The following is a 16936-nucleotide window of genomic DNA, read 5'->3' as shown; positions in this document are numbered from 1 at the left end:
ATCACATTAATACTTTGAACTTTCTATATGCAATGATTTTCAACCCTGCATTGTAGACATTTAGCAACTCTGGCCCTGCCCATCCCATTCTACTAGCATCCCTCTGTCTGGTGTCAACACCTCTGCACAATAACAAAAGGCACCAGCTCTCCCACCTTTTCAGAGAATCATTTCAAGTACAGGGCTCAAATAATTAGTGTGATGCTAAACTAGATAATAGTAGGCAGTTATTGTTGCAATAATACCATGTTGCTGTTTGTCATCAGCAATACAAAGGCTGTAGAACCAAAAGGACTCTCCACCTTCTTTTTTTCACACTATTTTATTAAATCTATTAAACTTATAATGTTTTGAGTTTGCAAACATATTAATAACTATATCTGTATTTTTAATTACATGTTTTTCTAATGAGAATATTCTCCAGGTTAAAATGTAAATGAGGTATAACAAAAGGACCTAGAAAGTATATTTCTAAGAGCATTTTGGGGGGAAAAAAATTCTTGACTATGGGCCATAAAATTTCCATGATCATGACATAAATTTAAACTATAATTAGACCAATTACTTTTAGATTGGTTCTTTTTGGCAGAAATTTCAGGAGTAAAGTCAACTTGACTTTTTGACCATTGACCCAATAAATGGCAAAGCTGCTGCGCTTTGAGTAATCTAGTTAGTCCAACAAAGTCTGGCATCTTAACAAGCTCAAACTAGTTACTCAAACCAGTCTTCAGTGTAACATTCAAATGATTACTCTGCACAGTCCCGGAGGTATTCATTACAGACAAAATTGCTCTTGTTGCCTTGCATACAAGCTGAGTTTTCAATGGGAAATGAAAGGATGCCTGGAAAAATAGGCCACCTAATTAAGTTAAACTACTCTAGCATTTGGCTTGACATCTTCATTACTCAAAATTAAAAAGATGCTTCACTTGAGCACACAAGTTACTATTGTTTATGTTGTTTTCTTCCTAAATTGGCTTCTTACATGGAAGTCTGTTTTTCAGAATTATATCTTGAAATAGCTCACATATTTCTTACAGTTTATAAAAATGTCTTAATAGCTGTATGGATACTGAAAACGGGCACCATACAAATATATATCTTAGGGCTCTCGATAGTCAAACACCCATCCGTCTTTCTGCATATTTTCTTGATCATTTACATATTGGTGAGGGTGAACTTCAGATGATTCTTTACCAGAGTTTTTATTATTTATTATTTTTTTTAGTTGGGTTTTGACTGTTAGCTATAAATGATCATTTCACATGAGAAATATGAATTCTTCAAAAAAAATGTAAGTAGACCATAAAATTTAAGCTGAAATTCATTTGTCCAGTTGAAGTGTTTTATATCAACCTCTTTAATGGAGCTATTTCAGGAACATTTTAAAACATAAACACATGTAGAGCGCACCATCTACTGATTGCCAGTTCCTACTCATTGACACTAATGAGGCTGCTGACAGGATAAATGTTGTGTATCATATACATTTCCAAGCTGTGGGATTTGTGAACATAAGACTCATTTTTTATTTCAGAAAATGAATGTTTGTTGCTGATATGCTCAAGAATTTTATTATAATTGTCTAACAGTATGATTTTCAAGCATTGGGAAAACAAATTTCAGGGGCAAAAATTATGAAAATGTCTGAATGGAATAGCATGGTGGTAACAACAGATTCTCAAAGTATCAAGCTCCAGTTGGAGGATTATTTGCTCAGTGGGAAGCTGTCAAGTGACCCCAGGACATTGAGGCCCTGGGAAGAGGTGTGTGGCTCTATTACACAGCCTGGCCGGTTAGGCAGCTGCAGGTGATACGTTTTAAAGACAGTCCTTTGGCTTGTTTAGAATTGTATTTGGAATATTTCTTTTAATGTTAGCACATGAACAATTACAAAAAATTAAATGATCCTTTCTATTAAATTTTTCAATGTATAACATTCTAGATACTTTTCTGGCACTTATTCTAATAAACCTGTCATTAAAGAATGTCTAAAAACAAATATAATATTTAACTTAAGATAGGAATATGTTGAACAATGTCATCTGTCTTCATTTCCAAGGGACTTAAAGATTGTTCTAAACAAACCCTCAAATTTTAATATGCCAATATATCAACGAAACACGATTTTGCCCATTTTCAGTATAAGAACACTGAGGCTTGGAAAAGCTGAGGTATTTTCCACCCACCTGCATCTCTTCTGAGACATCCTTCTTATATCCTCGTCTGTCAACCAGACACCTTTAAAAAAGTGTCAAGTTTCCCTTTGCAGTTTCGGTTCCTCGGTTTGGGAGCAGATTTAGTGAGACTTCCCAGAAACACAAAAAAGGTTTCAGTTTAATCTTCATCTATATCCGTATTCTTTTTCTTTCTCCTGTGCTTTTTCTGATCTATGTTATTTCGCAGTTTGGATATAACTTATACCTATAACCCCAATGGTTTGAAAGTAGTTGGTGACTGTCTGGGAAAATGTCCTCTGTACATTCCTTGCTGTTTATAAGTTATGATGAGTAATCCTTTCAGTAGCAAACAAGTGACTTCTGAGTCCTAGCTGACTTCAGACCCAGCTATTCCATCCGAGTATTCAGATGGAATAGCTGGGTCTGAAACTAACAAGGGCTCTCGATGGTCACGAGCTGAGACCAGTAATGAAGGCTTCCCTGGATGCAGCTGGGCTTTCGGCATTTCAGGAGAAGGCCCTCCCTCGAGAAGAGCTAACCCACTGTGGGTTTATTTTCTGAACTCACAAAGCAAGCAAGTGGCCTTAGAGGAATGATGGTTGGGCAGGCAGTAAGATTGCTGTGGTGCAAGGCCAGCAGCCCTCTATAGAAGTTGCCTTTAGGGACAGTCTGGACTCATCTGGACCAGGAGCATCCAGCTGTTTATTTCTTATGCTCTGACTTCAGTTAAACTTCCTGCTTGTCAACATGATGATACGTTTTAGTAGAACATTTCTGCTTGGCTGGAAGTGTAGGTTAGCATCCCCCTTACCTATAGTGTAATGAATGAATTAGATCTCTAACAATAATAACAGCTGAAGTTGGCAACTACCTGTGTCTGGCAAGGAACTAAGCAAAGGTGTTTTGTTTTGTTTTTTTGTTTTCACTTAATCCTCACAATAATTCAGCAAGGATGAGAGAGGTAGAGTGATGGGCAAAACATAAAAAAAAAAAAAGGTAACTACTAGTATCAGAGCTAGGATTCTGGCCTGGGAAGGCCTGTTACCCACATCACACTCCATCCTTGGTCAGCCAGGCTTCACTTTAGTTTGGAATGTTGACGTCCTAACCTCAATCCTTGTGAGTACTGAGATAACTACAATGTGTTAACTAACGTGTGTGCGGATGCTCTGAACACATTAGGTTGCACCAAATGAAATTGTAGCTATATGACCATCTTTTACCTGCAAGAGCAGCAATTTAATTTCTGTTCAAACACACATAAAAGCTGTACAAGGTGAGGGGTTTATTTGCTCTCCCTGGTTTCATTCATCCAGACCAGCAATTCCTCCCTTCTCTTCTTTCCCCACCTTTTCCAAACTTTGCCACCACTGGTGCCCTGCTCCCTCTGTATACTTTTCTTGTCCGGGTCTAGGGCTTTTCCCACCTGTGACGTTTTTCTCTTTCTCCTCCAGAAGGTTAACAAAGTACAGGAGATCTTTTCATAGATGACGGCTCACTCTTCCTGCCCTTCTTCCCCAAGGATCCCACTTCCCAGTAACTCAAGGATGACAGATTTTATCTTCATCAAACAGGAAATTGTCTCCAGTTATTCACCACTTTTTTCTTCTGTGTCCCCATCTTCAGCTGTACTTCCCTCTCAGCTTTCTTTGTAGCAAAAATTTTAGGAAGTGAGATGATCCTCAAATATCCCCTTCAGTGGGTCCATGGTAAATGCTCCAGAGCAGGAATTGCATGAATGTGACGAGCAGAAACGGGAGCCTCTCTCTTTCCTTTTCCCGGCCACTTATTCACAGGAAGAGTCAAACCAAGAGACCAGGCCATCTGCTTAGGACCCCTCCTCCAATAATCTGGCTCCTCTGTAAAGAATGTGAGTTAACGAGGCCAACATTTACAGATTTCTACACACAACAGGCAAAAAAGAAAAGCATGGCCATAGCATGTATTTTTTAGTTTACATATAAAATATGTCCATAGAAAAATAGTTTACATATAAAATATGTCCATAGAAAAATAGTTTACATATAAAATATATCCATAGAAAAATAGTTTACATATAAAATATGTCCATAGAAAAATAGTTCACATATAAAATATGTCCATAGAAAAATAGTTTACATATAAAATATGTCCATAGAAAAATAGGCCAACACTGAAAGTTCAGCTCCCTGTTGTCTGCTGCATAGAACCTGACCACAAGCAAAAATCAATTTAACTCCAGGTTTTGAAAATATATAATTTATTAAAGCTCAAAAGCAGTTAAGTATTTTTAAATAGTATATTAAAATCCAATGGCCCTGACCGGTGTGGCTCTATTGGTTGGAGCATCTTCCCATACACTGAAGGACCTTGGTTCAATTCCCAGTCAGGGCACATACCCAGGTTGTAGGTTCCATCCCAGTTGGGGGTGTATGAGGAGAAACCAGTTGATGTTTCTCTATCATATTGATATTTCTCTCTCTTTCTCCACCCCTTCTCTCTCTAAAAATCAATAAACATATCCTGGGGTGATGATTTTTAAAATGCATTTTATTTAATTATTAAATGTAAAAACAAATTTATAATGATGTTATGGGTTTCCCCTCTGCCCAACTAGTTCTCTAAATACAAGCAAATCATTTTATCTCTTTGGGTCTCAATTTGCTCATCTGTAAAATGGGGGCATAGTCTCTGGGGTCTTCTCTTGAGTAAATATTCTGTGATTCCATTTGAACATAAATATAGTACTTTAGATCATTATCTTAAGGAAAAAAATGCATAAGGTTATTTATTTATCACAGCATGCTTCTTAACAGGGAAAAATAAAAAACACCCTAAATTTTGGTAATAGGAAACTGATAGAATATATTATAGAACATGTACACAATTTGCAGCTAATTAGACAATAATGTAGATGATATTAATTGACATGAAAATTATTCATGATCCATTTTAAGTGATCAGATTAAGTTGTATGATGGTTTAGTAATAATATAGCTAATATTTACAGATTCTTTTATGAGCCAGTATATTACTCAGATTATTTATATTATCTTATATAATCCTGATATACCCTTAATAAATTGAAAAATATTTTTCATCCCTATTTTACAGTTTTGGGAACTGAGGCTTAGAGGAATTAAATAACTACTTATATGAAGAGATGAACTGAGATTTGCATGTAGCATTTCTAGCTCCATGTTTCATTTCTGACTTTTATTTTTAAAAACAAAACGAAATAGCAAATATGAATGGAAAAAATCTTGAAAGATACACATGTCTTAAGAGTGTGAGGATTTCCCCCGGAATAGTAAGATTAAGAGTGGTTTTTGTTTTTTTTTCATGTATATTTTCTGGCTAACATGGATTATTTATAAAATGAAGCAAAAAAGGGATAAAACTAAATCTCAGAATATTTGAACTGAATTTGAGAATTGAAAACATTTGGAAAACTAAAAAAAGTGTAGAATGTATTTATGCATAAAATTGTATACCAAACAATTAAATTTAAATGTCTTAATTATCCCCTTTGAACACTGCATATGGAATGATGATCTATTACCGGAAGAATATACTTGGACCCCCATTAGGGTTTCAGAAGTAACTCCTGCTCTTCTACCTGCTCTCCCTAATCACCGTGCGTGGGTTGTGGGTTGTGGGGGGAGCACATTATTTGTTTCCCAGAAGCTTGTTTTGTTTGTTTTTGTTTGGGTTTTTTTTTTTTTATGTGTGTGGGTTTTTTGGGGGGTTTTTTGTTTTGTTTTTTTAGCCAGAGAACAGGTCCTTATAACAACTGCACACACACTTGGTTTTAAAATATCCCCTATAACTACAGTTCGGAGACTCGTGTGTACCCCAAATAATACTGTGAGGAAACACATCTCTTCCCCATTTCAGTGTCATGAATGAATAGTGGCAGGAGCAAGGTCATATGTAAATGTTAAGGACTTTTCTGGAAGTCCCTAGAGAGGTGGTCCTGGCATGGGTCATGTCACAGGAGTGTGCACTGGGCTGCCCTGAGAGTACTTGGCTTCCTGCCTGGATACCCCTGAATCCTCAAAGCTTCATCCCGTTAATCCCACCTCAAGGGTCCAAGTTCACCCAATCCTAGTCCAATGTCAGACATTCTCTGGGGCGGCATCAAGTTAACACTGTTTTCTGATCCCATTCAAACTTTGGTCCCTGGTTTTGAAAAACCATAATCCAATAAAAAATGAGGCCCAGTAAAGGCTTGCATTGGGTCCAGTACCCCACAGTTTGTGTGTGTGTGTGTTTTCTTTCCTTTTTTTTTTTTTTGATTGGTGAAACCAATCTTGCCCTTGACATTTTCTTGAAGATTAACAACCTCACCTTGCAGTTGAACCTCCTTGCTTCATTGTCTGGAGTCCTTCATTTGTCAGTTTTGTGGTCCTCCCTTGATCACTTAGTGCATTGCAGCAGAAGTGTCTGATCTTCAGGCCCTGTTACCAGGGTAAATCTGTTTACAACAATCCCTTCATCATCCCAGCTTCACATCATTCCTCTTTTATTTACACTCTGATATTACTAAGCCTGACACTTTGAACATGCTCTTTATTGGGAACCGAGATACTTATATCTCTTCTAATTCACTTTTTTTGTAACAAACTTCATCTTATAATTGTTTGGATCTCAAGTCACACTTTGTAGATGCCTTATACATTTGCACAGCAAATGCTTCTATGGAAAACGAGGCATTCATTCCCTTTTACTCAACACAGTTTACAAACATTAATGAGCACAAATAAAATAAATGTACTTTCTACCAAAAAATTGCATTTTGATAACTGTTGCTTGAAAAATTAGTACATTGTGTGTTTTTAAATGAAGATGATTTATTGCTATTGTCCAACACGTGAAGAAAGACAAAAAAATTGTTTGCAGGATCATTGGTTTGAGCACATCAATGGCACTGTTGGACAATTCTTGCTGAGTGTTAAAATGATTTATGTAACAGACTGAAGCTTTCCACAGTAATACATTATAGTCTCAAGTGATCAACCCTTGTTCATGCAGAGACAAAAGAATCTGAAAACTACCTACTTCTAAAAGTCTTCTCAAAAGAAAAAGGAGATGCTGTTTAAACTCTTTTGAGAGAAATCACCATTACATGCAATATCTTAACTTCTGAAAACATACAGAGGAAGTTTATTATTTATCTAATGAATTCCTTAGTTTACTTTGTTTTCTATTCAGTTCTTTGAATCATGCTACAAGAATTTTCAATAATAGAAGATGAAACATGTTTAAACATTGGCATTTTTCTATCATGAACTTTCAGGAATTATGTTGCAGATTAAAAATTAAGGCATTTTGTATATGCTTGATGGCAGTGCTATTTATTTATCTTTCAAATAAAGAGCTATATGAGAAACATATTTTACAATGTTATAACCATAGCCATATTTTAGTGTATGCATGATTGCATGAAGCCATCACATAATTTAAAGATATGTACAAGATGATATTTTTAAATTCTTCTGAGTTATGGGACTTCTTGTCACCAAAGATTGAGTGCTCTATATAATGATTGCAATATGTGGACAGTGACCCACAAATGCAAGGTTCCTCTGGTGGAGAAACTAGGTTTTAAAAAGAAAAGAAAAGGCAAAGGCCAGAAGAAATTACTCATTATTTGTTCCTGGTCAGCATATATTAACACACTCTTTAGACAGTATGAAAACAAGAATTTTCTGTAGTCCAAAGAAAAATCAGCCTAATTAACATCCCACTTCCAGATGTAATAATGTAGAATAAGAATAAAAAAATAAGAACAGGCTGTAGCCAAAGGACATGTGGATTGGAAAAAAGAGAAAATAATATAAACAGGATACTCAGGTCATGGAATATGTAAAGCAATACGATTAAAAAGGAATGTGAGTGTGTAATTAAACAGACAGGGAGAATGAGGTCTTTCAGAAACCAGGTGAGAAATTTGCTTTCCTTTTTCACCAAAGGGGGTCGGAGGGATGGCAGGGGCTGGAGCAAGCTGGACATGGGGAAGGACACTGACCTCAGCCTAATGGCTAGAAAAGCTTCCAAACAGATCAAATCAAAACACACCGAAGGACCCGCTGTTCCTTTCTTAACCCCATCTCTGGACTCTCATCTGATAAATGATCCATCTGATTAACAGTCTGACTTCCTTGCCAGAAATCTCCCAGGGAAGGTAGCCTTCCTACAGACACAAGGCAGCAAGAAAGTATAGTTTTTGTTGCCAACTTAGACACTGAAATTCTGGTTCACAAATTCATTAGCCTTTTGCCCGAATGGATAGGAGTGGAACTGTCAGGAAATGCTCAGCCCGAGTTGCTGATCTGCCAGCAGAATTCTCAGCAAAAGCAGAGTTGTGGCACATTGGACGTGAGGTCATTGTCCTCCTTCATCTGTTTGCCGTTTTCCACTATCTTTTTATCCTTTCATTTCAAAACTATAATCTCTTTAAAATAAAGGAGTAATTTGCCGAAACCAGTTTGGCTCAGTGGATAGAGCGTCGGCCTGCGGACTCAAGGGTCCCAGGTTCGATTCCGGTCAAGGGCATGTACCCTGGTTGTGGGCACATCCCCAGTGGGAGGTGTGCAGGAGGAAGCTGATTGATGTTTCTCTCTCATCGATGTTTCTAGCTCTCTATCCCTCTCCCTTCCTCTCTGTAAAATATCAATAAAATGTATTTTTTTAAAAATAAAATAAAATAAAATAAAATAAAATAAAATAAAATAAAATAAAGGAGTAATTTTATCTTAGCTGTTTATGGGGAGCAATTAGGTGAATATGTTATGTACACCTTGCTTCAATATGAGAGGTCTGATCAATGGCAAGTATACTGAAATTCCTTTATGATGTCTGAGTTCTCTCCAATGCTGTCCATAGTTGTCCTTCTTGGCTATGACCCCATCCATGGCATATATAAACCCATGTAACAATAACGGGAGCTATGCTAAAGCTGACATTTGTAAGAACTTCCTTTGTGGTAGACATATATTATTGGGCTCTTTAGCTGTCTTAGGTTTTTGTTTCCAATGCTCATAAGAACCCCATAAAGCAGATTTTGAAACTTTCACTCACAAGGAATGAGAAACTTGCCTAAGAATTCATGGAAATAAATGCTTCAAAGAACCAGGCTGCAGCCCCTGTCTATTGGACTCCAGAGCCTCAATTCTTTCCGACATTCCTTCTCAGTCACTGAGGGAATCGTTATGAGGCCCCTCAACCAGACCAAAATCTGTCTCCTCCTCATCAAGAAAGATGTAGCACTTTATAAGCTCACTATGCGAATTCCTACGGTAAGCACTTAAGAAAATTACTTGAAATAGTCATTGAATCTATTATTTAGAACTAGAAAAATACTCTCTTTAGGAAGATTATGCTATAATTTGAAATTACTACTTTAATGCTTCTAGCAGTCCCCTTGTGGCCCTGAAAAGTTCATATATATTCCAGAATTAGCCAAATATTGTGATAGTACAGCCCACTCCCACCCATGTTCCATGACCCTTGCCTCCTGCTCCCTGAACACACAGGGGTGCACAGTGTATGATATATCCCAGCACCAGCAATATGATGAGACTCTCCTGTGTCTAGGACCAGTGAGTAGCTTAAGATCAGGGAGAATCTGGTTATGTAGCAATAATATAATTTTAAGTTTTTTAATCATTTGGATCTTGCAGTCTGGCTCTATTTTCTAGCAAATCACTTTGCATGTTTCTTTTTTTAAATTTTTTATTAAGGTATTATATGTGTACATATCTTACCATTGCCCTCCACCCCACTCCCATACATGCCCTCACCCCCCAATGTTTTGCATCCATTGGTTACTCTTATATGCATGCATATAAGTCCTTCAGTTGATCTCTTATTTCCCCCACCTCTCCCTAACCTTCCCGCTGTAATTTGACAGTCTGTTTGATGCTTTACTGCCTCTGTATCTATCTTTTTGTTCATCAGTTTATGATGTTTTTTATTATCCACAAATGAGTGAGATCATGTGGTATTTTTCTTTCACTGACTAGCTTATTTCACTTAGCATAATGTTCTCCAATTCCATCCAGGTTGCTACAAATGGTAAGAATTCCTTCTTTTTTATGGCAGCATAGTATTCCATTGTGTAGATGTACCATAGTTTTCTGATCCAGTCATCTACTGACGGGCACCTAGGCTGTTTCCAGATCTTAGCTATTGTAAATTGTGCTGCTATGAACATAGGGGTGCATATATCCTTTCTGATTGGTGTTTCTAGTTTCTTAGGATATATTCCTAGGAGTGGGATTACTGGGTCAAATGGGAGTTCCATTTTCAGTTTTTTGAGGAAACTCACTTTGCATGTTTCTTTGCAATTTACCTTTCTTTAACATGGTGAAGATCCAAGATAACATTAAAAGTATTAGCTTGAATTTCATACCATGATTCCTAAATATTTTCTCTCCATTTGTATAGATGGTCAACACTGACTTTTATCATTCCTTGGGGAGAAGGGAAGCTGTATGGCTCAGACTGCTGGTAGAAGTCTGATCTCTAAACTGGGAAGGGTAAAAGGGTGATAAGAAAGATGATACCATCTTGAAGGTCCACACCTGTTCTCCAGCATTCAGCATAGATCCTCTGAGGGCATGGATTGGCTCGTTGGGGGTCCCTAACTCAGCTTAAAAACAGAACAACAACAACAAAAACCTCGTTCTGTGTCTCATGAGATAGGCAAGGGTATTGGGTAGGATAATTGATCTTTGGTCCCAAGAGAGTTGGAAAATGAAAGAACCTTTCAACTCCTGGCCTCACTGAGACTTGCAGGAGGAGAATAAGCCCAAGTCAGAAAAGAACCCCAAGTCAGTAGACAAGCGCAGAGGGCCCACTGTGTTACCTTCTCTGACAACGGAACCTTGGGCCTCATCACCAATGTTCCTGTTTCTATGACCAGAGTGCCCTCCCAGCTCCTCTATGCCCAGTTGTCTAATTAGGCCCTTGCTAATGGCCAGCCATGGGCCATCAGACCTGATAGGGAACCAAGGCTCCCACCAAGTCCTTAGCTGACATTCTACCGGCAGTGGGGACTAGGCTCCAACACCTTCTGAGAGCCAAGAGGACCCAAACCCCCTGGGACCTCTGTGTCACTATAGAATGGTAGGTGCAAGTCATTTTTTAAAAAATATATGTTTTATTGATTTTTTACAGAGAGGAAGGGAGAGGGATAGAGTTAGAAACATCGATGAGAGAGAAACATTGACCAGCTGCCTCCTGCACACCTCCCACTGGGTATGTGCCCGCAACCAAGGTACATGCCCTTGACCAGAATCGAACCTGGGCCTTTCATTCTGCAAGCCGATGCTTTATCCACTGAGCCAAACTGGTTAGGGCAGGTGCAATCCATTTTAAGGCAACACACCAATGGCCAGCGAAGGACACCAAACTTCTCTGCCCCAGCCGTCTTCTGGCTGCTTAAGCCTTTACATCTCTCACAGGATATTTTTTGCTTCCTGACATGCTGAGAGATGAACATTACATACCATGTTGTGAACTGACCAGTGCAAAGTCTTGGGAATACAAGATAAGATGTTTATTCAAACCCATGTTATAACACTGGTATATTCACAAACTTTGTTCCTTTAAAAACAGTGGTTCTCAACGTTCCTAATGCCGCGACCCTTTAATATAGTTCCTTATGTTGTGGTGACCCCCAACCATAAAATTATCTTCGTTGCTACTTCATAACTGTAATTTTGCTACTGTTAATGAATCCTATGGTCTTACGCTCTACAGCAGTGGTTCTCAACCCACAGGTTGAGAACTGTATTAAAGGGTCGCGGCATTAGGAACGTTGAGAACCACTGCTTTAAAGAGTCGTTTTAGCATTCCTTCACTCATGTATTCATTCATTTAGTGATTCATTTGTTAATTCATTCAACAAATGCTGAACGCTGATTCTAACCAGGCAGCTTCACAGAAAATAAGGAAAAATATTGAATCATATCCTATTTAATACATTCCCCCCAAAACTACAAATTGTCTCTAATATATAACTTACTGTTAAGTCAAACATTTCTATTAAGTTTTTAAAAATCAAAATAAAGATGGAATGCATAGAACTCAATGTTGAGGAATTAGCAATTAGTCTGGCATTGAAGTTTTTATAGATTATGTGACATTTTGACATTTAAACAATTGCCATGGTACTTTTATATGGCATCAGTTACACTGTAATAGGCTCGTGGCATGCCATGACTTTGAACGTAAAGAACAGAAACTATTAGGTAACCTTATGTTGTTAAAATCCTTGATCCACAACTTACTGGTTAAGTTGTGGAATCTGTGGTCTTGGTGTATAAATGCTGGATTAAATAACATTAATGTGTGATTACATGAAGATAAACCATATAGCTTAGTTCAATTGCAGCATAATTGTTATCACTGAATGTAAATTGATACCAATTAAACCTTCCTTTAGAACACCACAAATTAAGATGTAACTACTGGAAAAATTCTAGAATGCAATGTTATGGTATACCATGGGTAGAATATCCATGGATATTTCAGAGGTTTAATGACATTTATGAAATTGAAAACATCTTTCTCCTTTATTGCTGGCATTAATTGTGCCTTATCCAGGAAAGTTTCAAAGAAACACCGATTCACTTCTTTAAATATATGTATCAATGAGTTCAGCCTTTAAAATGTTGACAAAGAGACGAGTTATAATTTCTTGTGCTCATAGAGAGTAAATATTTTAGTGGGGTGGCATTGGGTGGAATTTGGGACAAGAAAAGATCTGATATTAATATCAGATCTTTTCTGTTAATCCCAATTCTTAAATTACGAAATTTTGTTCATCAGAAACAGTTGAGTTTATATCATTCTACATAATAAAATAATAGCAATTAAAATACTTATGTAAGTATTACAGCATAAAAATGCCTTCCTCCTTCATATATTCATCCCTCATATGTACTGTGTTGATTATTTATCTGCCTAGTGCAAGGTATTTAATTTCTGAGCCTCAATTTTCTCTTCAGGAAATCAGGGTAATAATAGCTACACAAAGGATTATTGTAAGGATTAAATGAAGACATCGTCAGTGATTCAATACAGTGCTTTATATTAAATCAACATTAATAAACGTGTTTCCTCTCTCTTCCATGCCCCCCCCCCCAATTTCACATCTTTTATGCTTCTTATATGAATATTTGTACCAGAACTGATGGTTTCAGGGGTCCTCAAACTACGGCCCACGGGCCACATGCGGCCCGCCGAGGACATTTATCCAGCCCGCCGGGTACCGCTGCCTGTCCTGCTTAGCAGCCGACACGTCCCGGGCCCACAGTGCGCATAGGAATTTGTTCATAGTTTTTTTTTTTTAAACTATAGTCCGGCCCTCCAACGGTCTGAGGGACAGTGAACTGGCCCCCTGTTTAAAAAGTTTGAGGACCCCTGGTTAGATCTATAAGGCACAAGGTCTAAAATATATGACACAGTGAAAATTTAGTCAAACTTATAATTTTGACATAGAGCACTAATATGTTTTTCAGAGGAGAGAGATACAATGTAAAGAAGAAAATTTGGTTAAGTAATGATTGAACTTTTAGAGCTGGCAATTTTGTTTGTGTTTTTAGCAGAACTTTAGCTATTTCAGAGAAACGATCTGCAGATGAATCAAACCTTTCCTTCATATACCCCCAGTCTGTAACCTACACGTGCCTCTGTGTGACCAGGTCTCAATTCCAGATGTCCCAAGTAGCTCTTCATTTCATCATGTCTTCTGACAGCACCTAAGCAAATATATCAAAAGTTGTACAACATTTAGCAAGTGCAACTTGAAGATTTTCTTTCTGTTAGACAAATAGACGCCATCTGGAAAAAATAACCCCAGGCTCTTGGACACAGGAGCATGAAGCTTATTGGCTGAACACCCAATGAATACCTTACACTACTTTCTTTGGCTCCTACCCTCTGCCTGCTCATTTCAAATCTTGCACACTTCAGCAGGCGCTGTGCTGTGAGACAAACGAGTCCTTGTTACCCATGCACTCAAACACTGTGAAGACTCACTTAATTTGAAAGACAGGCTTTGCAAAAATTATGTGGACCAAAATTGTTTCCTTTCATTCCAGGATACCTGCTCAGTATCACTGTGTCTTAACGTTAATTGATAGCAATATTTTATTATTCAGTTCTTTCTCAGATTTTCAGTATTTGCCATGTCCCACTTTTAGACAGGGGTTTCTTCATGTAATCTTTCCTTCCCTTTTTGCTCCCTCCCTTCCTTTTTTATCTAAAGTTACTTTCCATGTGAAAAAGTCCTACCTATGTTGTTATTTCACTGATTGACTTTTATTTCTAAGCTAGTATTATAAAAAATTTGTGTTAATTTTGCCTTTCAGAATTGGCTGAACTGAATTTAAGTGACTGCAAAAATATTATTGATGAAAACTAAACACTAACTTTTACAAATTAAATAAATTGAATAGTCAGACATAGAAAGAGCTATCTTTATTTTTACTTTGATAATATAATTTTTGTGATAAAAAATCATTTTTAGTGAAATTTTTTTTTATATCTCAAACTTTCTATGCAATCACACTTATGCCATATTGCTTCAGTTGTTTCCTTACTAATTACTTGCCTTTCGCCAGTTGTGAGCTTGTAGCTTTTCAAAACCCAAGAGCAAATTGCCCCAGAACTTCTGGAATTCGTTTTATTACATCTCATGATCTGAGCAGTAGGGAGTCCTATGAAACATGTTGGATCAAACATTAACTTTATAAATTGCCTTCCTTCCCCACAATTCTTATGAAAAAGGTATTAAGCTAGATTAAAACTCTGGAAAAATTTAATGGGACTTTTGAAATCTGTTTGTGTTCAGTTTCCTGAAAAATAAAACTGCCTAATGGAAGCACTCCTTGCATGAGAAGTGGATGTGCCTTTGAGGCAATTTTCTTCCGTGCACAATAGTGAAATTGCAGCAGTATAATCTGAGTGTTTGAAACGTCTTTGCCAAATCCATAACGCTGCCCGTAATAACGTCTGAAGGGTGTGTGTGAGTTCGTTCATAATGAGAAAAAGGAAGCAATGATTGGCAGTAATATCACTTTGTGTCTTTGCAGTCCTACCCTGGTCCGAGCCTGGAAAGTGAGGACTTCAACATCCCACCAATCACTCCTCCTTCCCTCCCCGACCACTCGCTGGTGCACCTGAATGAAGTTGAAACTGGTTACCACTCTCTGTGTCACCCAATGAACCATAATGGCCTGCTACCATTTCATCCACAAAACATGGACCTACCTGAAATCACCGTGTCCAACATGCTGGGACAGGACGGAGCACTGCTTACCAACTCCATTTCTGTGGTAAGACTCTCTTTACCCATTTGTGGTGGGGGGCAAGGGACATAGTGGGGGGGAGGCAGGGTGGAATTTAATGCAAGAAGCTCTGCACTGTAATAACGCGGCATTCTGAAACTAGAAATAGGTTTAAAGCTACAGAAAATGTTCTCCAGAAGTCCTGTAAAATCTGAAGCACTTTTCCATTTTATATTTAAGTCTAGGCAAAATCAATTCATGACATGTTTGATTATGCATATTTATAACCCAAAGTACTAAATACTTTTTGACACTGATTGTTCTCTTATAAAGGCTAACCATCTTACTGGCTTTCAGATAAAAAGTTATCTTAAAAGGTGCTACCTCTCATCTAGTGCGGGATTCCTCCCCACGAGCAATAATTCCCATCTGAACAGGAACCGCTATTAAATTTGCTTTCTACCCTATTTCCACTCTCAAATTCCACAAATTTACATAATAAGGAAGCAACAAAAGTATTTTCATTTTGGAGGTATAATTCTTACAATCAAAATGTATCCCCATTAATGTGTTTCAGAGTATTGGACCTGTTGGATTCAGAATCTTCTAATGTTCTATGTTTCTAAAATTTAGTGGGAATGCGTTTCATCAAGCAAACTAGCACAGATTAAATTCCCAGAGTCCAGGGATCTATATTGTTGATGAACATCCCTGACTTATCATGTAATCTTTCCTTCTGATTTTTATGGCATCTAAAACTTAATTTCTCTGTCTATATCACAGGTACTGAAACACCTTTTCAGTGGCATATGGCTAAGGGCAGAGCTTTTTACCACATCATAAAACTCTCTCCAGGGTTAACAATGACTTTGAGTTAGTGTTCTTTCGTTTCCGTTCTTCAATCACTTAACAGTCTAACTAACTCTATTGTATTTTTGCAAATCGCTGAACAATGCTGTCATATTCACAGTGAACACATTTATTAATGTCTTCATATTATATTGTTTCTGATTTTTAAAAAATGTTTCATATGATCACTTACCTAAGCCATTGGAGATATATCATCTTGAATGATTTCACAGGAAGGTTTTCCTGTGTGTGAAGTAGAGTTGAAAGAAAGCCCACAGTGGTGTTTTTAAGGAATGGAGCCCAGAGCCTAATGCCATAATAGTGTAAGATTTCTAAGGACTGGCAGGTAGCTGGTTGGCCAAGAGGGGAGAACCCATCCACAGTACTAGCAGTGGTGGAAAACTCAGCACTGTTGTCCCAGTGTTTCATGTTATATTTGTCTGTCTATATTTACCTTGGAACTATTAACTGTGACTCCATAAAGTAGAGAATGTATTTTTAACAAACACACTAAATATGTAAATCTGAAGAATGTACTTTAAAACAGTCACCTTGAACAATCACAGGCTGTTCTTTGGGGCTAAGTCTTCAGACCCAGTTCATGAGTCAGTAGGCACCCACATTCAC

At 37.6% G+C, this 16936-nt stretch overlaps 1 protein-coding gene across 3 annotated transcripts in view; it reads left to right on the top strand.

Moving 5' to 3' along the window:
• The window catches only part of TOX (thymocyte selection associated high mobility group box), a 305837-nt gene that overhangs the window by 159270 nt on the left and 129631 nt on the right, over positions 1-16936 (top strand). For all 3 annotated transcript variants that reach the window (XM_080646462.1, XM_080646463.1, XM_080646464.1), the window contains exon 3: positions 15266-15508. In XM_080646462.1, the coding sequence (XP_080502588.1) occupies positions 15266-15508 (243 nt within the window). The remainder of the gene's footprint in view (positions 1-15265; positions 15509-16936) is intronic.

This window comes from Plecotus auritus (assembly GCF_963455305.1).
Source record: "Plecotus auritus genome assembly, chromosome: 11".
Classification (NCBI taxonomy): domain Eukaryota; kingdom Metazoa; phylum Chordata; class Mammalia; order Chiroptera; family Vespertilionidae; genus Plecotus; species Plecotus auritus.
Note: the sequence above shows the minus strand (reverse complement) of the source record. Positions and strands in the feature narration are given on the sequence as shown.